Source organism: Catharus ustulatus, chromosome Z (assembly GCF_009819885.2).
Source record: "Catharus ustulatus isolate bCatUst1 chromosome Z, bCatUst1.pri.v2, whole genome shotgun sequence".
Classification (NCBI taxonomy): Eukaryota; Metazoa; Chordata; class Aves; order Passeriformes; family Turdidae; genus Catharus; species Catharus ustulatus.
In genome coordinates, this window is record NC_046262.2 from 46,785,761 (window position 1) to 46,808,483 (window position 22,723).

Below are 22,723 nucleotides of genomic sequence, written 5' to 3' on the forward strand. Positions count from 1 at the left end.
GAAGGAAAAGTAACTTTTTTTTTGATAGATCTCCCTCACCCATTTTCCCCTTTAATCATTACAGAAATAGACTATCTGAGAATGAACTTTTAGAGTTCTACTTTTAAACATATGCCACAATTGAAAAAAATCCTGAAGAGTTATTTATCCTTTGAATTATATCCTTACTTTTTTCTTCGAAGCTTTTGAATTTTAGGTCACATGTTGCATCTAGTTTGATAGATATCCTTGTTCGTGCTATGCCTTGTCTTTAGACAGTGCAAGACCACAGCACAAACTCAGATTACCTTACTTATAACTAAGTACTTCAGTCAGCACTGTATCCCTCACGTTGCACATCACATTAATTTAAATTAGTCTTTTACTTGTCACCTTTTTTCCCAGAACTACTGTATTTCCCTGAATGAACTGTACACCCACAACCTCAAGACAGTCCCAGCTCTCCAAAAGTTTAGCAATGAAGAACCAGAGACGTGTTAGTTGTTTTCTTCAAAGCTCAAAGTCCCCCAAAGCCCAGGAAGTCCTTCACAAACAAATCAGTCAGTTGGCAGCTCAGATTCATTATCTATTATGGCTGATCACCTAACATTTTTTTCCTGCAAGAAAATATAAAATGCACCTTTTCATGATGGAAAAGAGACCTAAACAGTGATTGACTGAAGCAACCTTAACTGCTTCTCAAAATATTTAGAAAATCAAAACAACAAAACCTCGATCTCCACACAATTTCAGCTTCTGGATTTTCTTCTCAATTAGCTAAGGCACCACACAGCCTGTGTTTTTTAGTGGAAAAGTTTAGGAAAGGCCCTTTCCATCCGTTCAAACACTACAGGACATTCATCTGGCTCTCTCTATTCTGCTACTCAGAAGCAAGCACCAAACATGTTAGGTGACTTGTGAACCTTTGGGTCATGATGGTCATGGGCTGGTGGGCTGGTCTTACACACACAGCTGCAGCCCATCTTCCAGGCTGGAAGAGAGCTGAACTGTTCAGTCTAAGGGGCAGCTAGAACAACAAACCACTGGGTGCCATCTCAAATTGAACTACAACAGTACGACTTTTTCACAAGAAATCGTAAAGACATATGACCAATTCAGATGTAAGGATCTTTTATTTGCCTAATTATGTTTTACCTGAGTATTAGAGCTGTCAGACTGCAATATGATATAATTTATATTTCTGGACAATTTATATAGGTCTTCCTTCAATGGTCCCCAAGATGGAAATCATCCAATGTAAATTTTTTGATTCTTGGCAAACTGTTTTTCAGCAAAAATTAATTTTGGAACACAGCACTTCTTTCGAACAGAGACTTCATTTGAATATAACTGAACTTTCACATACTTCCTAGCTCCATTTGTGTATAAAGTAGACTTTTCTTTGATGAAAAACTGTGAAATCTTAAATTTGAACAACTGGTTTGCCATGATTTGAACAAGTTCTACAGTGGGTTTTTTATTATAAAACTCTATTAGATATATGAATTTGTCTCCAGAAAACAGCATGTCATCTGCTTATGATCCAGTTATTATTGTAAAACAGGAGACTTTAGTAAACAAAAATATGGAAACATCTATATTTTATGCAGTAGGATAATTCTGTGTTTCAGAAAGGACGAAAATACTTGTGTACAGAAACAAATATCATGCCTCTCTATTGTCAACCACTGAAATTCCAGCCTGTAGGAATGAAAATGAAAAATCATCAAGACCATCAGCCACTGTAGAATTAATTTGATTTAAGGCTGCCATGGACTCTTGCTAGGAATTACTGCAACAGAGCACATGGCAGATCTACCTGTCCTCTGAGAAACTTACTGCACTTCTGAAGTATTAACTCACAAAGGATAGCAGATAGCATTGGGTTAGATATCCATTAGTCCTTCAGAGATACTTCACCCATGGCTACAGAGAACATCCATTGCTTCAGTATAACTCCAGAGAAACAAATAATTTCATAATTTTGCCATTTCACAATCCATAAAGTTACAACAACTGATATAGCGTCAATTTCAGCATTAGCTAGACCATGAGCCAATTTTCATCAAATCACTAGTCTTATTCTAAACTAAGTATTATATTAATTTTTGCATTATTGACATTACGTTACCAAACTGAGCTAAAAATGCTTTGGACAGCTTAAAAACTTAATAAGGAGTTTCAATTCCATTTCTACATTTAAAAGTCAGGTTCTCAAACCATTAACTCCAAGAATTTCAACCAACTTTAACATGGTCATAAAAACCAAAATATTGTTTGAATATTTCATAGGCTGTTATGATTCTCTTCTACCTCTGGCCATGCCTATCCATTAGGGATCTAAGTCCACACAGCAAAAAAGACCTTTATTTTTTCAGAAGACAAGACAGCCAGTTCATGACTCTGGGGGGCTGTGCCACTCCATGCAGACACTAATGTCACTAATGTTGTTCCAAGCTCCCTACCAGCCAGCTGCTTGCAGCAGAACAGTCAGTCTGACCTTTGGCCAGGAGGAGGAATGGCTCAATAGCATGAGAAGCTGCCTTATCTAATGGATTAAGTACAGAACCCAAGCAAAATGCCACCTTTAACAAGGACTTGCTCTGTTTGCCTTAGCTGAGTCAGTTAACCTTTCTGTTTTCCATCTTTAAAATGGGAATTATAATACTATTCTATCTGTGCTGATGCAAACATATTGCAACAGACTGAGACCAAGAATGCTTGAAGTATCTTACAAGTCAGCGTAATGCCATAATAAAGTTAAACTCATCTCCACAGAATACTTACCAAAAAAAATGAATCACAAGTCATGCTTTCATTGTATGTATAATTATAAATGTTACAGTTAACAAAAGTATCTTTTAATGAAATATCTTTCAAAAATATCTTTTAAATCCTATTTTTTTCATTACTATGTTAGAACTGGTACTTAAAACCCAGTACCTTTCCTGTACATGACATTGGACCAAAGTCTCCGGGTGACCTATATGACAGGACCTGATGAAATATTTTATCTACCATAGAATTCTGCCTATCTACTGGATTTTTGTACTTTGTGGAGATAGCTCAAATGCATATTGAAATCTGTTTGCACTAATTGACAGAGCAAATTACTTTTGGAACTGTATTTCCAAAGGGCCTCTGAATTCATTCTTTCAATTTTACACGCATGGGCTTCCATACCTTTGTGAATTTAATGTTTTGTTCATCACTCTGACATTTCCTAGCATTTGAAGAACCATTTCAAAGACCATTTTGGCACGTGTAATGTTAGAACAATTTAGCAGGACTGATTTTAGAAAAGACATTGACATTCAGCACAATTAGCCATCTTTGTGTCTTCATCCTACTTTTAAGTACTGTAATCAAAATTTTAACATGGAATTTTCATATTTTCTTAGAAGAGAGTCTGAATTCCAGACATAAAACTGTATTTTTTTAAAAAGGAACAAAACAAAAATCTGACTAATTTTCTATGCTTAGTTTCTTTACAGGACTAAAAACCTGAGAAGCTTTTGAAAATAAACCTAAATATCACCAAGCTCTTTAGTAAAATCTCTCTGATATATAAGGTTCTGAAATCATACTACTCAGAAAAAATACAGACAATTGATTAATAATGAGGACAGAAATACAAATAAATTTACTTTTAATGAAGACTGAAGACACAGTAATCAAAGTGTTAAAAATTCATTTCATGCACATTTCATTTGCCTCTTAGCTGATATTTATCATGTAATTCTGTGAGAAAGTGGAGGCCTAAGATGCTCCAGATAAATGTCTCAATTAATTGTACAGAGGTAGCCCTCTTTGAGCTGAACCAGAGTTGTGAGCTCTTTATTAAAAGCACTATTCTGTAGCCTGTAACCTTGTTCCTTGACTCCTCTCTAGTTTCCAATTTAAACAAGTCCCTATGCGGCCCACTCTAAAGGGCTTTGTCTCCCTGTCATTGTTATGAGAGCCAAGGCATCCTGGAAGTGTGAAATCAGACCTCATGAACTGAACGGTTCCCCAGGGAACACAAGACCTCGCAGAAGGTCAAAGTCATGGGCTGGACCATCTGAAACCGTCTGATCGCTGGTCTGTGACACAGCAAGAGGGGTGGGGGCAGCGGGAGAAGGGAGCCAGGGGGCTAGAATTGAACACATCTTAATTAAAGCCCAAAGACTACAAAACAAGCTGCTTTCTAGTCAGGCCATCTTATAGAGCTTGAGTTCTGGTCTGCTAATGAATCTGGGTTGCTAACTATTATTCCTTAAAAGCACAGCACTTTTGCTGAAATCAATCAAACCTGTGGCAGATCTTTTCCCACTCAGACTACTACAGAGATTTTGAATTTTGTTTCATGGCACAAGGAAAAGGAGTCATGCATCTGCCCCAGTAAAAGAGATGCAGAAACTGCCTTGCAAAATCCACAGCCTTCCACAACACCAGCATATACCTGACTACATTGCAGAAGGAACAGATATATCTGACTATTTCCTAACCTTAAACTATGTCACCATGAAGGGCTTATTGCTGTACTACCTGTAATTTATATGGGTTAGGTTAAACCCATATGCATAATGTCAGAAGCAAACTGTCATGATGAGTCCATTGTACTGTAGGTTTTACTGTACCACCAGAAAATCACTTCATATCAAAGGATGTCACTGTAGGCATAGCACTATCCTGCCAGGGTTCTACAAGCAGCAAAATCCTTGAGAAAGTCTGCTAGAGATATCATGAGCAAGCAAAGATTTAGGGAAACAGGAATATAACTCTTTCTGGCTCAGGATTTAGGGAGAAAAAAGCCATGCACTAAATAGCTAAAACACAATTAAATTCAAAGTTTTTTCTCAGATAGAGAAGGAAAAACTAAACTTCATTCTCAATATCTTCCCATTCATTAGATTACACTTTCAAAGAATTTATACTAAATATTATATAATTTCCAGAAAGTTGTATTTGCTGTGACCACAATTTCCAACAGAACATAATTTGCATTGGTGAAATCCCTAAAATTGCGTATTGATCATAAATCTACACTGTTTTTCCGGGAGAAACAACCTCAGAGACCTAATAATTTTCCCAAAGGCCCTGATCCTGAAAGATTCCCTATTTTTCAGATCTCCCAAAAACCAAATTAAGCTTTCAAGCACTACTGGGGAGTCTCTCAGCCCCTCAATGGTTCTTCCTCTAGTGTATCGCCTGGCAAGTAGGTTGAGTGAGAAACCTGACTCTACTTTTCTAGAGTGTTTTTAATATCCAGTTGTGATGTGTTCCAGTAACACAGCATTTCAAAACTGGTAATGTCTACTTGCTCCCCTGCCTTCAACCTAACCAGAATTTCAGCTCATCCTGGCACATTATTCATTGCCTGTCCATGTAAGCTGAGACCTGAGCCACCAGGCTTAATCACTCTTTTTAAAAAAAAAAAAATCTTTACTAACCTTAAGGATTTGAAGGACACTGTCTAACTTTAGGTTATTGAAAGCGGAGAAAAATAACTGCCTTTGGCTATCAACAGTTCATTAGGGGCTTAAATAAAGTGACCTACTGTAGTAGCATTCTGCTGAGGGAGGCTATGAGCTTTCTGAGGAAAGGAGTAGAATTGAAGGTTTCATTAAAAAGTAATTTGTGCTTTTTACTCATCCATTTAACAGGAGTCTCAACTGCTCTTTATTCTCACAGAGTTGGTACAGTATTACAATGCTGTATTGCACAAAGAAAAAATTCGCATTTTAAAAGGGGGAGAAAAATCCTTGCAGTGGTAGTAGGATTGATGACTACTTAGAAGAAAAGAAATCTTTTCTCCTCTGTGTTTATGTTTAATGTTGGAATAGTAAAGATTTAAAAAAAATTACTCAGCTTAAACTAATAAATTTTGATTCATTACTTAACATGGAAAGATTTGTGGAAGTGAAATGGGATATGTTTAGCAGACAGGAAGCACAGTAAAACACACAGAAAATATACAGTTGTTCTCGCTACTTTTCAGACTCAGGGGCAAAAGATAAACTGAAAACACAATACAGTGAGATGAGCAAACTAGTCCTTAGCTTTTACTCATAAAAGAAATTAGTGGTGAAAGCAATACCACTGATGACAGCACTCTCCACACTAATTACCCAGTTGAACAAAGGTGGGTCAAGATTTTACACAATTTTTGCAAACATGATTTATTGACAATCACCGAACACCCACTTTATTTCTAATTATTACTATTCTAAGTTTAATTTTAAATTAATGATCTGTAGATAACTACAAGTTACTAAAAATAGCTACAACAGCATATAATAAAACCACTTCATCCTGTTTTCAAAATACCTGGCTACTTTTGTCCAGAATATACAAGGTTTCTGTCACATCTTACAAAATATATTTGCTGTATAAATACTTTTTCTTATTAACAAGGGAAGATACTGAGTGTTCTTCCCCATCTTTCTGTCTGTCATCCTGAATATAATGACTGAAAATTTTGGTAGCTCTATACATCTTTAATTGAATCAAATATTTTTCCAAAAAATTGTTCAACCAGTACAAATAACATGTTGATTTGGAAAAGTCAAAGACTGAATGAGGTCAGGGACTGAATTATCCCATTTTCCCCTGAATAACTTAATCTCTCTCTCTGTTCAGGCAACATTGGATTATAACGTCAAACCAGATGGAGGGATCTTTAAAAGCATTTCTACAACCTCACCGAAAATAGAATCTGTTATTTTGTGTGCCACAAACTAAATCATCAGTTTCAGTAATAAAATGTTTGCACTATTACTTTGCCTGAAATATTGGTACTCATGTTAATTAGCAAAATACTGCTAAAAATGGAGTAAGTTGCTATATACCTATATCTACTCCTTCAACATGACATTTATTCCAGTTTCCTTCTACTTTCTTCACAATTTTTAGAATTTTCATCAGTATTTTAAAGCAGAGATGGCTATTTTATGACACAGATGCAGCTCATTTTGCTCCATTCAACTCATGCAGTATGAAGGTGATTGTACTTAGAGGAGATAACTTGGACACTTCTGGAGAAATATGGTCAGTATGTCAGTAAAAAAACCGTTTTCTTTATTTTGCAAAGCAACATGTCAAATTAATCATTCAACTTATAACATAAAAAGTAAAATCTTAAAAAAATCTTATTTCCCTTATCTTATAAAGATAAGCAGTAGCTGCAGCAAACTTCATTCAGTTGAAATGTCTGAAACCAACAGCAGCCTTGCTAAATATCTGACAGACATCAAGTGGTTCTCTTGACAACAACTTTAAAGTAGTATCTAAGTCTGGAACCTTTTATTTGCTTTTTCCCCTGGAATTTAATGTTGATAATTTTGTACAGCTTCATCTACTAAAATAAAAGAAGTTTCTTCTACGCAATTTTTATAGGATGTCTGATGGAGAAAAATGTATATTTCACCTTTATCAGAAATAACCTACAGGGCTCTGCTAGCACTAGAATGACTTGCTGCCTTGCTTACAGAATTTTCATTTGTGTTTAGATTTTTTCATTAATTAGCAGAAGGTGAAAGTGCACAAACAGAACATGACCTGTATATGAACTTTTGTTTTAAACATTTTTGTCCCCAGTTCTAAAAACACCAACTCTTATTATAGTGTTCAGTGTCACAGAAACTAAATGAATCCTTGCCTGTGACATCAGCTGCCATCAATGCTTCTGCCCTGATGACCTTCACCTGAAGAAATCCCACATCACTGATGTTATGGAACATCATCATTGGACTCTAAAAAATAACAAAAGAAAAAGAATTCTGGATTGCAAAAGAGACAAACCAAAACCAATATTAATACTCTTCTGCCTAGCCTGGAGTAAGTTCTGCAATTCTGCCTACATATTCAGACTTTTAAATATTATTTGCTGAAAAATGTGCATTTGTTTGCACTTCTTCCTATATTTTGCAACTTTAAATTATCAATGAAAATTACAAAGAAAAAGCTAGAATCTGATTGATTAAATGTAACACTAATTCTAGTGAATTAATCCCCTAATACTGTGGGAATAATGGTACTTCAAAATTTAAAATTATAACAGTATATTAAGAAATTAGCAAAACAATGAATCAACTTATCTCCCTGAAATATTTTGCAAGATCTATGTTCATATTTTCTCTCAGATGACTCCAATATTATCTTGAGCAGTGACCTGGAGCCCATATAGATTTACGAAGTTTACTATTGCATGCAAGCTTACCATATACACCTGTATAAACTTGTGAAAAACATCAACAAAAGCAATCAAAAGAGGATAACAACTACTTAATAACTTTCATAATAATCACATGCAGAAAAGATGAAAAAAGAATTAAAATATGTTTCAAATTCTATGGTAGAAAGCTCTTAAAATCATTACATTTTTTTTAAGATAAATTTCTTCAATATCTACATGTATTGAGAAGAGAAAGAAAAAAGAGTTCACTATATTAACACTTGCATTTGTTCATCCAACACAGATTTGAAAAGCTTATTAAAAGCCATTATTCCACTGCTGCTCTTTTTTCAAGCATCTAAAACTAACAAACTGGGAGTATTGCACTAATTAGGTTTGACATACTATATTTCTCATACTCTAGTTTTTGGTATTATTTAAAATTTGCAGAGTTTTCAATGATAAAATATTGAATGCAACTTTGAAACTGGAATCAATTAATAACTAGCCTGACTTTATTGTTCAGTTCTTAGATAACCTAGGGGAGGAACTCTGAAAGAATAAACTAAAATTGGATTGGCAGATCTATACATGTGGCCACATTTTTAGCTGGTTTTGCAAATTTTGTTCATAAATGCTAGCTCATACCTTTATTTCAAAATATTTTAAAATCTGACAAATTATTTAATGCTTATTGTCTTCTCTAAAATTGTAATGTGGTGAAACTTTTTCTACTACCTATTACAATATCCAGATTTCTACAGAAAACAAGCATCAGAAAAACATCACATCAACAATTCCTTAATTTACTACAAAAGAAAAATTTAAATATACTTTTATGGAAGATGAAACTAAAAATCACAGATGCTACTTCAATGAAATATTAAATATCAGCTTGCTAAAACAGTATGCTTTTGCACATGAAATCTATCCATTAAAATGTTAGACATATAATATGTATCTCTATCTTTCTCTTAATAAGAATTCTAACAGTTAAGTCATACTACTACTAATTCCACAAACCCAGCTGACCATTTACTGTTTACAGTGAAGATTTGATGATGCTACGTTGAACTTAAAAATCCAATTAAATGTAGTAGCCCATATGTTTTATACATGTATCATGTTACAAGGGGGTAACAGCGAATAAATTTTTACCAATTTTAGTAAGATAATCATCATAAATATGACTTCTAAATACTGATGGTCAACTTCAATCAGCACATACTCAACCTCGTTTATGCACTTACAAGCTGAGGGTAGCAAAGATGGTATTAAAAATAGCACTGGTATAATTCAAAAGGGTCTTGGCACCCCTCATTGATTACAATGATGATCAGGGTTTGGAAGATTCTTATCAGAACTGGTACCAGAATAGAGATAATTCAACTGTCATACACATGATGAAAATGACAAAAAGGTTTCTACATTCTATACATGTTTCCCAACAACACCAAGCTGTAGAAATAAAAAAAAAAACAAATTTAAAAAAAAAAAAAAACACCAAAACAAAAACCAAAGCAAGACAAGCAACAGCACCCGTTTCCTAGGATGCCATATAGTCCCCTCTTTCCAAATTTCATCTTGGTTAGCTCACTCTTCAAAGGGTGCCAATACTGCATTTTGCTTTGCCACCTTTGCTAGAATCCCACAGAATTTTTGAACTTTTATTTCCAGAAAGTAGCTGGCTTAGATTAATTTACTGCACATACTGACTGGGAAGACCGATAAAAATGAATACAATGCCACGACAGAGGCTCCTGGAGAAGCAAATTACTTTAACACATTGCTTCAAATACATAACTTTAAGTAATGATTTATCAGATGATATTCTGCCTTCTTATTTATGATTATTGCTGAAGGTATCAAAAATCCATATGGTTTCTGAAGCCCAGAATTTCCATAGCAGAGGAATCTGTGATTTGCTGGGAATCTTTTCAGCCCTCAATAGATGGGAAAAGATTGAAATGCTCTGGAGATGAGTCTTTTTTTTTTTTAATGAAAGGCTGTATAATATATTTTCTGTATGGCTGCAGCAGCTGTCAGGAAGAGCATCTCAGTTCAGTTCTATTATGGGAGAAGCAATACCCCATCCCATGGCATTGAGATACACTGAGGGGCTAGTACTGATTGACAGCTTGTCACCATGACGTCTTATTCCATCTCTGTTATGGAGAAAATTAATGTCACACCACCAGCCTTATGACTTGCTGTCATCTTAGAACTGCTCACCTTTTATCAATGCTCTAAATAACATTTCAAGCCCATCATCTCACAGTGGACAATCTGGTCAAGGGACATTAAATCGGATGACTGTGAAATGTCATAATAAAAACGGAACGCTAACAACTTCTCTAAACTAGCTCCTCTGGTTTTTAAACTGTGACAAGGGGGACCATGAGTTCAGCACACCAGTTCTGAAAAGGTCATACAATCTCTCTTGGTCTGTACCATTAATGTGCCCCCCTCCTCACCCCAAAAGGAATTAATCTTTTCAGACAATTGTGGTAAAATAATGGTTCAAACAGTAATGCCTGTTTAATTTGTAAGGCTCTGATGTTCAGCTACAAATGGTTAAGTGACAGTAATAGAGTCATTTTCTAAGGCTATTTGATCTGAAGGCAAGGTCAGCTCATTAACTGTTTTTGGCAGCAGAAAGCGCACAAAATACATTTCTCATATGGAAGCTAGATTTTTTTAAGAGGAAATAAACCCAAAAATACAGCCACTTAACAGGGAACTCTACATCTTGCTAATTGCACATGTTGTCTTTGTATTAGTTCTGAAACGCAGATATGAATGCCAAAGTCCAATCGAACATCAGTGAACATAAACTACGTGAATTAAGTTAATCCTGGTAACGTCTTTCTTCTGCTGGTAATTTTAATAAAAATTAGGATTTACCAAAAAAGTATGTGAATGCCACAATTTCCAGAAGCACATAATGAGAAATTCTTACATCTACTATATTAATATCTTCCTAAAATATGAATGTTTTCAAATGCATACACCGATGTAAATATATAAACAGACACATATCCTTGTATTTGCAAGAAGCAGGAATAAACCAGATCAATCTTATGCCATGTAATTATGCTTTGCACTGGGGACAAAAAATTGAGGATTTAGGAAAAATTATTAACAGTACAGTTGTAACATATTTCTGTACTGCTACTGAAATAATCAAAGCCATCAGTATCACTTGTCTGCCATATCATCACACAGAATAAGCCACAGAAATATGTTACTGTTGCTGTTGGTAGCAGGAACTATGGCACCTCAAAAACATATCCATCAAAAAAAATTATTCTACTTATAGACATCTATTTTAACAACCACAGGTTGTCTTGGTGGATTCCAAAATGTGCAGTAACTCTTTTAATTATAATTATTTTTTAGAGATGGTGGACAAAACCTTACCCTACCATTCATTTTGGAATATTATATTTAGCCTCACTAAGTCACCTCCATTAAATTGTGTTTATGATAACACTATTGGTGTATGGGTTGTACAAGCATTAGTAGACAGCTGATTCAGTGGAGATAGACAGAATAAATTTGCTGAAGCACACATCCTGCTAATCTGCTTGAAGAATATTGTACAGCATTAGTACTAGGACTTCATGTTATCTGCACAGCCTGATAAGGTACATCTTTATTAAATTCAGTTATTGAAAGGATGTCTGTCATGGAATAGGAATATTTTAAAATCTTAAAAATAAATTTAGCAGCCTCTTTGATAGTCAGAGCTTGGTTTAATGGCTGTCTAGAGAAGCCCTTCTAAACACCTGGCATTGTACAATAAAAGCTTTGTAATTGCAAGTGGAAATAGTATTTTTTTCTTTCTTTCTTCATGTGTAGTGAGACAGTTACTTTCAGTGATTTAAGTGTTAGCAAATGGAGTAAGAGCTCCCCTCTCTGTTGCTTTGATAAAACTACAAAGATTCTGTGTAATGTGAGGACGCTGGGAAATTAAAATCATCTACTTCAGAATATTTTAAAATGGAAACATTGTTGGAAACAGTTATTTTGATGTGCTTCAGTCTCTAATGCAAAGATAAAAAATAAGTTTTCTTGCTTTTAACAGATGATCCAAAAAAAGCTGAAAACCATTAGCACCTGAAATTATCTGGCAAAAACATTGTTGAGTTGCTGAATGATCCCTTAGTCACTTTGTGATTGGCAAAAATTATCTGCAAGGCAATAAAATTACCTTCATTACGCAAAACCCTAGCAAACAATTAAAACACAATTTTTAAAAAACCCTTATTGTATGAAGCCTTGTTGTATTGTAGCCTTCTTGATGTTACCTGTTCCGGCTGTAAGCATTTGTATATTAATAACTAAATTATTGTCACTGGCTAGGTGTGATTAGAATAGAAGTGATATATTTAGATTTCCCCCCTCATTATATTTATTTTTCATATATGCCAATATTTTACTGACAAAGGACGAATGAGAACTTCATACATATCTCTTCAGTATCTCCTCTCGCTCCTTCTGGTCCTCCAGGGAGTTGATGGAGAGGTCAGAGATGGTAACTGATGCTGAGGCTGTGAGAGTGACCAGCAACACTAGGTATCCCTCTCCCTCCTCTAGCGGCATCTTCATCTTGTGGGTTTGCTCTTTACTCAGGGTCGACAGGTCAATCTGGCACCTAGAAACACACATTCTACATCAGCATGTGTTTTTTCTCACATCAAACAAGAGCACATTGGCTCACTTGCATTCAAATGGACAAAAAACCCAAACAAGCAGAAACTCCTGCCTAGTTTCTGAAAAAAATTCTTGATTTCTCTTCTGCTTTAACCCATGCCACTATTTTTTCAGAGCTTCACAAACAGTTTTGAAATTATATTAATAAGAATCTAAAGACACTAGAGACAAGATTACCTAATATTTCTTATTTAAATACAGTCAAAGAAAATTTTTTAAAGTCCAGCTCAGATGCAAATTTTACTTTTAATTACACCTCTTGTATGGATACAAAACATAAATTTTCACGTGAATATTTTTCACCTGACAACAGTAAAAACTCTTCCTTAAAAAATAAAATTCTACATGGACTTAATTGTGATGGCCTAAAGATGACTAAGCATAGAAAACTCTTGAAAGGTTCAGTGCTCATACAGTAAGCTGTGAGTTTGTGTCAAATCCTCACGCTGGCACCCAGGGTAAAATCTGATGCCACAGCCCGCTATATAATAAAATGTCTCAGGCTGTAATGCGCAGAGACTATGTATAACTGTGCAGAGTGTGAGCAGAGTGGCAAATTTTCCCTGTTTGATCCCCTTCTAAATAACTCTGGCTGCACCATATACTGAAGTAAGGAAGAATGATTCCATATGTGCCAGACAGCAGAAACAGCTTTGCAACATCTTTAGAAACATAAGACAAAGCATAGACGGAAAAAGAGTATCTCTGCTACCCAAGAGTTGACTATAATCTTCGTTATAGTATCTTAGTGTTGACTAGTTTGTGCACAGCTTAGATGTTTTAGTACTTTGATTTGTACAATGTTCAACTCTACTAGATTGCAACTCTGAGCATGTATAGAAATTCAATGTCTGTGTCAAATATAATGCCAGCTTGAATTGGACAGGAATTTCTGTGAAAAAGCACTATTCTAAATACTTATAGCATCTCAAAATTAGTTTTGCCAACCTTTTACTCTAAATAAGAACACCAATAATACTGAAATAAAACAAAATATTATATTCTATATATTGATTAGCCACTGTATACTCTAGTTTCAACAAGGGTTATTTAATGTGAGAAGAATATGTAGTATATGCCACTAATCCAATAACTAAACATCTAGAAAACTCCAGTAAACTCTTTTTATAAAACGTCAATTCATTTGAAGATAAAGACAATGTGGTCACTGCAGGGCCAATAAATTGAGAAAAAGGTGGCAGACATGAAAATATAGCCATTTAGAGAGAGGAAATAGCCAATTGTGAAAATAAATGCAGCCTTGGAAAATGTGCATTGTGCTATCACAAGCAGACAAGATTCACTACAGGAAAACTGTCTTTTGTTTTTCTTAAGACATTTACTGTCAGTTGTGCAGTTCACTTAACTAGTGCAAAGCTCATACAACAAGGTTCAATTACTGTAATTTCACGATAATAAGCCGCACCATTTTGACTAAAATTTTGGTCCGAACCCAGAAGTGTGACTTATAATCATGTGCGGTTTATATATGGACAAAGAACAAAAAGTTGCTGTTTTAATTTGGAGGACAGGTGTCTGCTGAGAAAGGCAGGAGCTTCTCTTTGAAATGGAGAATGTAAACCTCCTTCTTCCAAATTATTATAATTTTAAAATCAAGGGGCTTTCAGGCAAAAACATGGGAATTAAGAATAACAGTTCTTTACTAGGGAAATTAAAATAGAAATACAGTACTACAAAGAAACAAACTCCAAACCCTGACAAAGTCAGAGTACAACCTGACACCCCATCAGGCAGGGTGTTGGTAGCAGTCCCATTAAATGGTGGTTGCAGTTCTCCTGCAGTGACAGATGTGATTCAGTTGGAGCAGTGCTCCTGTACAAGGTGCAGTTTCCCTCTAGAAGTCCAGCGGCAATATGGAGAAATCCGGTTTTCCTCTGGAGTCCAATGGAGAAAGGGACTCCCTTAGTGTCCCAAAACCTCTGTTTTCATCTTGATAAGAAACGTTGGGCTCTTCTCCCTGGCTGGAGCAACTTCCGATGGGATGCAGTAATTTTATCAGTCCCACAGTGGGACTCAATGGGCCATTAGCAGAAAATGACTCGCTGGAGGAAGGATGGGTTGTGAAAAGATAAAGAACAATGCCTTGCCTGGTTTCAACAGATGGCCCATTAGCAGAATATCTCCCATGGAGATAAGGATCACTGTCTCCACCCTGAACAGATGCTGATAGAATAGATACCTTCTACCACACTCTGTATTGTAATGTGCACCTTATAATCTGGTGCGGTTTTATATATGGACAAAGAACAAAAAGTTGCTGACATCCAGAAGCGCGGCTTATAATCAGGTGCGGCTTATAATCGTGAAATTACTGTACCTCAAAGCAAAAAGTAATATCTAACTCATGTAGACACTCTGAGCTTCATGCTTTTCTACTATTTTGAACTGTTTGTATGATAGGGAGTGAGAAATTAAATTTGCAATATTGAGGAAAAGTAAAGCTGTTGCTATCAGTGAAGGTTCATAGTCAATACAAGCTTCATACATGTACACAAATGGTCAAATTCTTATTTAGGATACAATGAGAAATTCAAAGCCCTGCTTAAGACAACAAATATTGTAATCAAACATTCAAAGCTTGATTAGTAGGTTAAAATACCCTTGGTATTAAATATTCTTCAATAATTTATTTCAAAATGATGCCCCTCAAAAATAGGACTCAGCAACAATATTGAGCCTTCAACCAATAAACATTTAAAGAACCAGTCTAAACTCTCTTAAAATCAGTAAAATAATCAGAAAACCATTATGATAGTAATGGCTAGATAGACTAGTAATTATAGACTAGTAATGCAGAAATAATCCACCCCTTACTCAAAAATAGGCAACAAAAGCTATCCCACATATATCCATCAGAAAAAAAAGCTATGAGTGTAAAATTACAAGGTCTACATCAGGACTACTAGATCCAATTCCTATATTCTTGAAGCTACAATACTTTAACTACATGAGTAGTCCATTTCTTTTATTTTGACTAAAAGAAGCAACTGACAATTTGATTTTACCTGTGCACATTTCCTACATCAATGAAATATTCCTAACAGCATCCTATCTAGAACAGATTACCTGAGAAATACCTATCTATCACCTGCTTGATAAATGTTTATGAACAGGCTATAGCCAGCTTGTTACTTCCTAAAATAATACAAAGGCAGGAAGTGATCTGGAAATTCTTTTCCAGTAAAAGCCTTAACCATTTTAAAGGAAAATTATTCTCTCAAGGACCTCAGAAAATTTGATAAAAATATAGCGTTATTCCATTAAGGACTGTCACCTTTGTACTTCACAGAATCCAGGTTAAGAGCATCTTTATGCACACATGGTCAGCTGAAAGCAGATTTCTCACAGCAAGCCGGGTGCTCTGCCCTGGCCTTGCAGGAGATGCAGTTTACATATGCTTAACCTGAAAGTGCCGAGGTTCTAGGAGCTCCCAGCACAAATGGAATATATTTACAGCACATGTACTTCAGTAAAGTAAATTGTAAGATTTTCCAATCTATAGACACTGTAAGAAAAATTGCAATTTTTTCCCATTAGTAGCCGATTTTTCCCATGATAAAAAATCAAGTTAGTTCAATCTTATGCCAAATTAGCCTAAAAAAAAAAATTTTTTTTGTTAATTCTCCTCTGTCCTGGCTATATCTTTGTATGGGACCAAGAAAAGTCAAGGAAATCTGGTTTTATTAAGGTATTACCTAAACATTAATCTCATCCTAGAATAATTTTGACAGAATCCAACAAGAAAACTGCAAAACTCCTTTTTGTACTAAATTTCCTTAGAAGGACTGAAGCTACAAAAATAAGCCTCTGTTTGGAAAATATCAGTTTTCCAAACATAAAAATCTTTAGAAAACTCAAGCTGACAATATCTCATTTTATTTTACTGAAATTGTATTCAAGTATTCCAAGCTTTAAAGCTTTAGCAATGCTGACTTTTATATCAGTTAAGATGTTCTCTAAAAAGGACATTTGTATCCTACAAGTGTGTCTCCATGGAGGACAAAGGTGCTGTGAGGATCAAGGCAAACTTGCATGTTACCAGAAAGTAGTGCAGAATGTATGAGAAATTTTTGTCTTGTTTTCTCAAATTGTGGGTCACGAAAAATTACAACCATTTTGAGAAGACCATAAGCTGCATATGATCAGCAACTGTCACACTGAAAACGAGGAAATATTAAATTTGTACAATACTGTTTCTCAAGGGATTATTATTTACAAGCTGCTGGTAAAGGCGAAGATGTTTTCCACCTGTAATGAAATCAGCCTGAAGAACTACCGACAAAAAATTGCCACTAACTCCATAGACAGATTTCCAAGCATGTCTATAAGTCACATTGCCAGTAACTGTAGTTTTTAGAGCATTGGGAGTTTTTCTGTATCTTCCATGCTGCATGTTCCCTTCAGTGTATACTGGTTTCAGCACAAGTGGTGGGCAGGAGCACTGGAACAATTTATCTGGCTGGCTAGCCTTTTGGAAAGAGGTGCAGGAGCATGTATCCTACCTATCAGTTCAGCATGTGAACACTATCAGACACCATGCGTAGCTGAATTTTCAGGTCTTGAGAGATCAGAAGAGAGAAAAACCACAAAAGTGCATCAAGCTCGTGTGCCAAAGTTATCACAGATGAATTGCTGAAAAACAGGGTACAGCTCCCATGGAGGAAGATTTGAAGGTTCAAGGGGAATCTACCACTTGTCTGGAACTGTGTTAAGTGTGTTAATCACACAAAATTTTAGAAATACTTTTCAGATTTATTTTTAATTTGAATATATCTGGCCTTTGGTTCTTTTTATGCCTTTCCTTACCAGTTGAAAAACCCTTTAGTGTTTCATGTTTTCTTCTAGTGAAGGAACTCATACCCTATAATCGTATCTCTTGATCTTCCTTTTGATATGCTAAACACCTTCAGCTCCCTATACATTTCCTAGGAACATATCTCCTACAGCCCTCAAATGACTTTTTGTAACTTTTCTGATGCAGTGAAATTCTCCTGCATCCTTTTTAAAGTGTGGAAGGCAGAACTATATGTAGTATTTTATTATCAGCATGTCTAATAGGTAAAAATCACCTCCCCTCTTTAGTTCTAACAGAACCTGGAATGTAAGACTGTGTTGGCACCCTGGTGAAATATTCTTGCTAATGAATGAATTACAAAGGTAGCGACATGACATAGAAGGCCTCTTAAAAGCCAGGTGGCCAGGCAAGTGAGAGACAGCAGATAGTGAGATCGTTTTCTCACATGACACAATAAAGCATAAAAGCGGAACTGGCACAATCCTAAGTGATAGGGACAGAAAAGCACCACTTGGCTACAAACCAGGCAACTTAATTACCATCATGACTTGCTCAGGAACACAGATTTTTAACTCCACTGTGATCCAGTTCTATACTGCTCCAAAGGATGCCAAGGAGAGGAAACGGTGTGATTCCACAATTAGAACTGAGCTGGACACACATCAGAAGCAGCAAGGCATGAACTGCTACAATTTGTGAGACTCCATATTCTTTATGAACAGATTAAAATGTTCCAGTAAAATCAAGAAACAAAAGGAGAGGGAAAATTTTACAAAGCACTAGCAGAAAATGACACTTCTCAGAAACAAAGTGTTGATTGCAGTAATGTGAATTTCTTGGAAGAATCAGAGTGTGACATTTTTAACTGTAAAGATAATGAGAAAGAAATTAAATTATGAACTCCACATGATGCTTGTGGTAAGGGTTGATAGAGGTGTTAGATTGAAAACCAGCAAAACTCCCAAAGGGGTAGGAGACAGTATCTCAGCAAAGTAGGATATTGACCAGGGACAAGAGCGGTGCTTAGCTAGGGAAGCTGGAGAGGATCCCTGGGCAGCTGGGAGAGGAGAACTCAGCAGGACTTGAAAAACAGTGCTGTCAGTTGCCATGTAGCAACACATGGAAGTCAGGAAAGAGCCCTGCAGCCTGGGGTAAGTCAGTCACATAAACAGAAATATGAAATACAATTTCACCAGTCACCACACAATGCCCGAATACAGCATTACCGTTTATTGCCTGCTCAAAGAAATACAGTCCATGCTACAATAACCTGCTGATGGATTTTGAAATGATAGATTAACTTATTCCTAAGCATAGTTCTTCACTATAGAATTACAGATTTACTTTTGATATTGCACAGGTAGAAATTACTTACAATTGGTTTCTGATGTGATATTTCTTAGGTTGTCCTCATGTCACAACCACATACTACAGACTGTTAGTGCTGTCACCAGTGCAATTTCTCTGCAGCAAAATTAACACTTTCGTCTGCTAAATCAGTCTATTGCTTTGATAAACATTATGTCTCCCTATATAGTTCTCTCCTCACTAACTGGCCTAAGAAATTTTGAAAGAGCTTTCACACAGCTCCAATTTGTGCCTTTCATAAATTGTCACAAAACCATATCTTCACTCTTCATCGTTTTCTACACACTGTCATGCTCCTCATGTCTAAACTGGCCATTCCATATTTCCATCTCCCTTCCTCTTATTTTGCCACTCTTCAAGAAGTAGACTCCTATATGTGAGAAGACATAGGGTCAGAAGAAGGATTCATAAACAACCCATCTTGCATGCAGCATTCTGTATCTCACCATACGTTGGAGAATGCTATCAATTTCATGTCAGAGCATGACAATAACAACTGTCAGTAAGAGCTGCAAACAATAAAGTATCTGGTAAGAGAAAGTTACCAAAGATTTGTAAGCAAAAACTGAAACTCTTTTGGCTTTCTAGCAGAAGAGAAGTGCCCCTGCATTAGTAAAGATGTGCTGAAATAGGAATAAATAAGGTATAGAATACCTAAAGGCCAAATTTTGAGATGCAGTATCATATCTGTCTCCTTTTGACAACAATCAGAAATGGAGATGGCTCAGCACATCACAGGATTTTTCAAAGGCATATCTGGCAGCACCATTTTTACATTTTAATGCTGCAGGCATAATCTATGTTTTGCATCAAGAAATGCATCTGCAATTAATTAAACTTTAGTCGTGTATAATCAACAAATGATTATGCACACAGACTAGTGGTTGTGTACTCTTCTGTGTTTGCACAGAATTGCTGTAACTCACATGTGCACACAATTCAAGTCAAAATTACAACAGCATATTGACGGTTAGGTTTACATTTTATTATAATATGTATTTCCAAAGTTCCACATGCAGAAATTTTGAAATTGCAATGCAAAAAAATTTTGAAAGACCAGCATAATATAGTACTTTTTACATTCCCAGAGGAAGCCATCTTATTTACAGTTTTGCAAAATTGAGAAAAGTTCAAGACTTGGCAATTTTAACATTAACATGAACTTCACAAATATTATTCAAAAGCTTCTTCTTGGGCAACAGAAAGTTGTCAATATTTTAATATAAATCACAGTCTCCACAGCATCTCTAGAAAAAAGATCTGTGAAGAAACACTTGCAGTAGCATATTTAATATCCTTCACCCAGCTTTACATACATGTTGGAGTACTCATATACAACTCAGTTCTCTATGATAATGCTCAGTCCTCCACAGCAAAATTACAAAAATGTCAGTAGGGGGGAAAAAATCCTAAACCATGAATACTTTATAGTTTTGTGTTTTTAAAATAAAATCTCACTTCAATTTAGAAATTTGATAACATATTCCCATGATTTCAGATTAATCAGAGAATCATAATCACATGTAATTTGTATTTATGTACACCAAAAAACCACTCTATGGTTGTGTTATCACAAAAAAACCCCTAAACAGACAAGGTATAGCATTATAGCATGTATTAGGTATTATAAACTAAAATAGGTAATTTTCAGTATTTTAACTTTTGCATTTCATAACATCCAGTATATGGATGGTCACAAAATCAGTTTGGGAATTTGTGTGAATATTGCAAGAGATTATGGGAAATACCACTTTCCTATGGATAAAATTAATACACAGCCTTAATGAATTTGCTACATACAAGGTATTTTTTTCTTAATTTGCATCAAATGCGAAAAAAGACAATAGCATCTACAGATACCTATGAAAATAGATATAGATGAAGCCAGCAGCAATCTCCTGTCTCAAAATAAAAGCAAAAGTCAATGTCATTTTAACGAAAAATGTGCATTTTTCATACCAATTAATAATGCCATGAATCGCATTGCATTGGATTGCAAATAACTTCAGCTGAATAAAATTGCATTACATGGGATTTACTTACTCTCTATGTTCACAGAAACAACTTGTTCTCTGACAGCACTCATTTTTGGCAATTTATTGCAGCTGTCAGCATCCCATTTGTTCAGATTAGTGCTATGATTAAAGGTGTAACAGTCATGAGGATTTATTAACTGATTACCATAAAGGTGACAGTCAAAATTGCCTTCAAAAACATAAATTATAAGAAAGTTAAATAATTACATGATGATTAAAATCACCTTCAGTTTGATCTTAGTATTACCTACGTAAACTTACTGCAGTACATTTTTAATCACAGAAGCATATTGACTCAATATAAAATATAAATTATTTGCTCACAGCAAAAACAGGTGAATATTAAACACATTCACACTGAAAAATATATACAAATACATATTTCTACTTATCAGATGAAGCAATAAATAATACCACTTATGCAAGTCTATACATTTCTTTCTAGACTTCTTTTTTTGGTCCTGAAATGTTAATTTATTTTTTTTTTAAAAAAAATCTATATTCAGAAGGATGGAAGAATTTATCTCCTGTAAAATGCAGCTCAGTTCTAGTCAAGAATAGTGTTTTCTCATACAAATCAGCGCGTGATCGGAAATATATTTTCCTCCAATCTCTTGCATGAGGTCCTTCCCCAGGCTTTTGAAATACGGAAATAAATACTGAATTGGTTCTAGTGTCTGAGGTTTTTTAGAATATTCTGAGATGGAAGTTCACCAAGTGCTACAACTTTTAAATTCTCATGGATAATGCACACAAGTGAAATTCAAATGTGTTTTATAAACAAAAAATGCTCCAAGTTAAGAATGGAAATCAACTAGTCAGCATTTCATTTCAGACACTGCCATGCCCCTACCTGGGCATGAAGATGAATACAGAGCTGTATGCTACTTCTGTGATAGACATCTCCTTTCAATTTTCTGAACTAGGATACCATGCTGTCACCCACCCTCTTAACACCTTCCTCCCTTGCACAAGAAGGTTTTCCTCCCTCTTACAGGGGGACCTTACTAGTCATCCCTTCCACTTCCATCTTCACCACCCCAAAACCAGAATCTCACTTCTGTGTCCTCAGCCTTCTCGAACATCTTTCCTGTATTTTCCTGCCCTCAGAAATGGATTGCAAGCCCAACCTCCTGCAATCTGAGCACACATAATTGCAACCATGTCACATTCACAGCTTTCAGCTTCCCTTACTATGCTCCAGCCTAACAAGGACAATACTATGTACAAAGCCCACAAAAACCTATGTTCTTAATTTCCTGGGAGAGTTTACAGTATTCTGGTGTGGAATAGAATCTGCAAGTAACTGAGCTTAGCCTAGGAAAAAAAGGGTTTTCTCTGGCATTTTCCTAGAATTTTTCCCTTCTACCTTCCACCTTGGAAATATTTTCTCAGTTTTGTCAGTTCTTCAATCTAGTGTGCATTCTCCCTAGACATATTTTGGCCAGCCAGGACATATTCAAGAAACAGTTGTTTTCATTTGCATTTAATAGAAATATTCTTATATAACATTACATCTACTGCTTGCACATTATTCAAGCAAGTAGGAAGATCGCAACAAGATGAAATGGATTACCCTCCATTCTTCAGCAATGATAGAATGCTACAGGAAGTCTTTTGTTTCCCTCCCACAGCCTCATTATCACTTCTTCT

The 22,723-nt window shown here is 35.5% G+C and overlaps 1 protein-coding gene across 5 annotated transcripts in view; it reads right to left on the reverse strand.

Moving 5' to 3' along the window:
- MCTP1 (multiple C2 and transmembrane domain containing 1) overlaps positions 1-22,723 on the reverse strand; it is a 238,027-nt gene that overhangs the window by 114,830 nt on the left and 100,474 nt on the right. For all 5 annotated transcript variants that reach the window (XM_033084913.2, XM_033084915.2, XM_033084917.2 and 2 more), the window contains 2 exons: positions 12,605-12,791; positions 7,619-7,712 (listed from right to left, as the gene is read on the reverse strand). In XM_033084913.2, the coding sequence (XP_032940804.1) occupies positions 7,619-7,712; positions 12,605-12,791 (281 nt within the window). The remainder of the gene's footprint in view (positions 1-7,618; positions 7,713-12,604; positions 12,792-22,723) is intronic.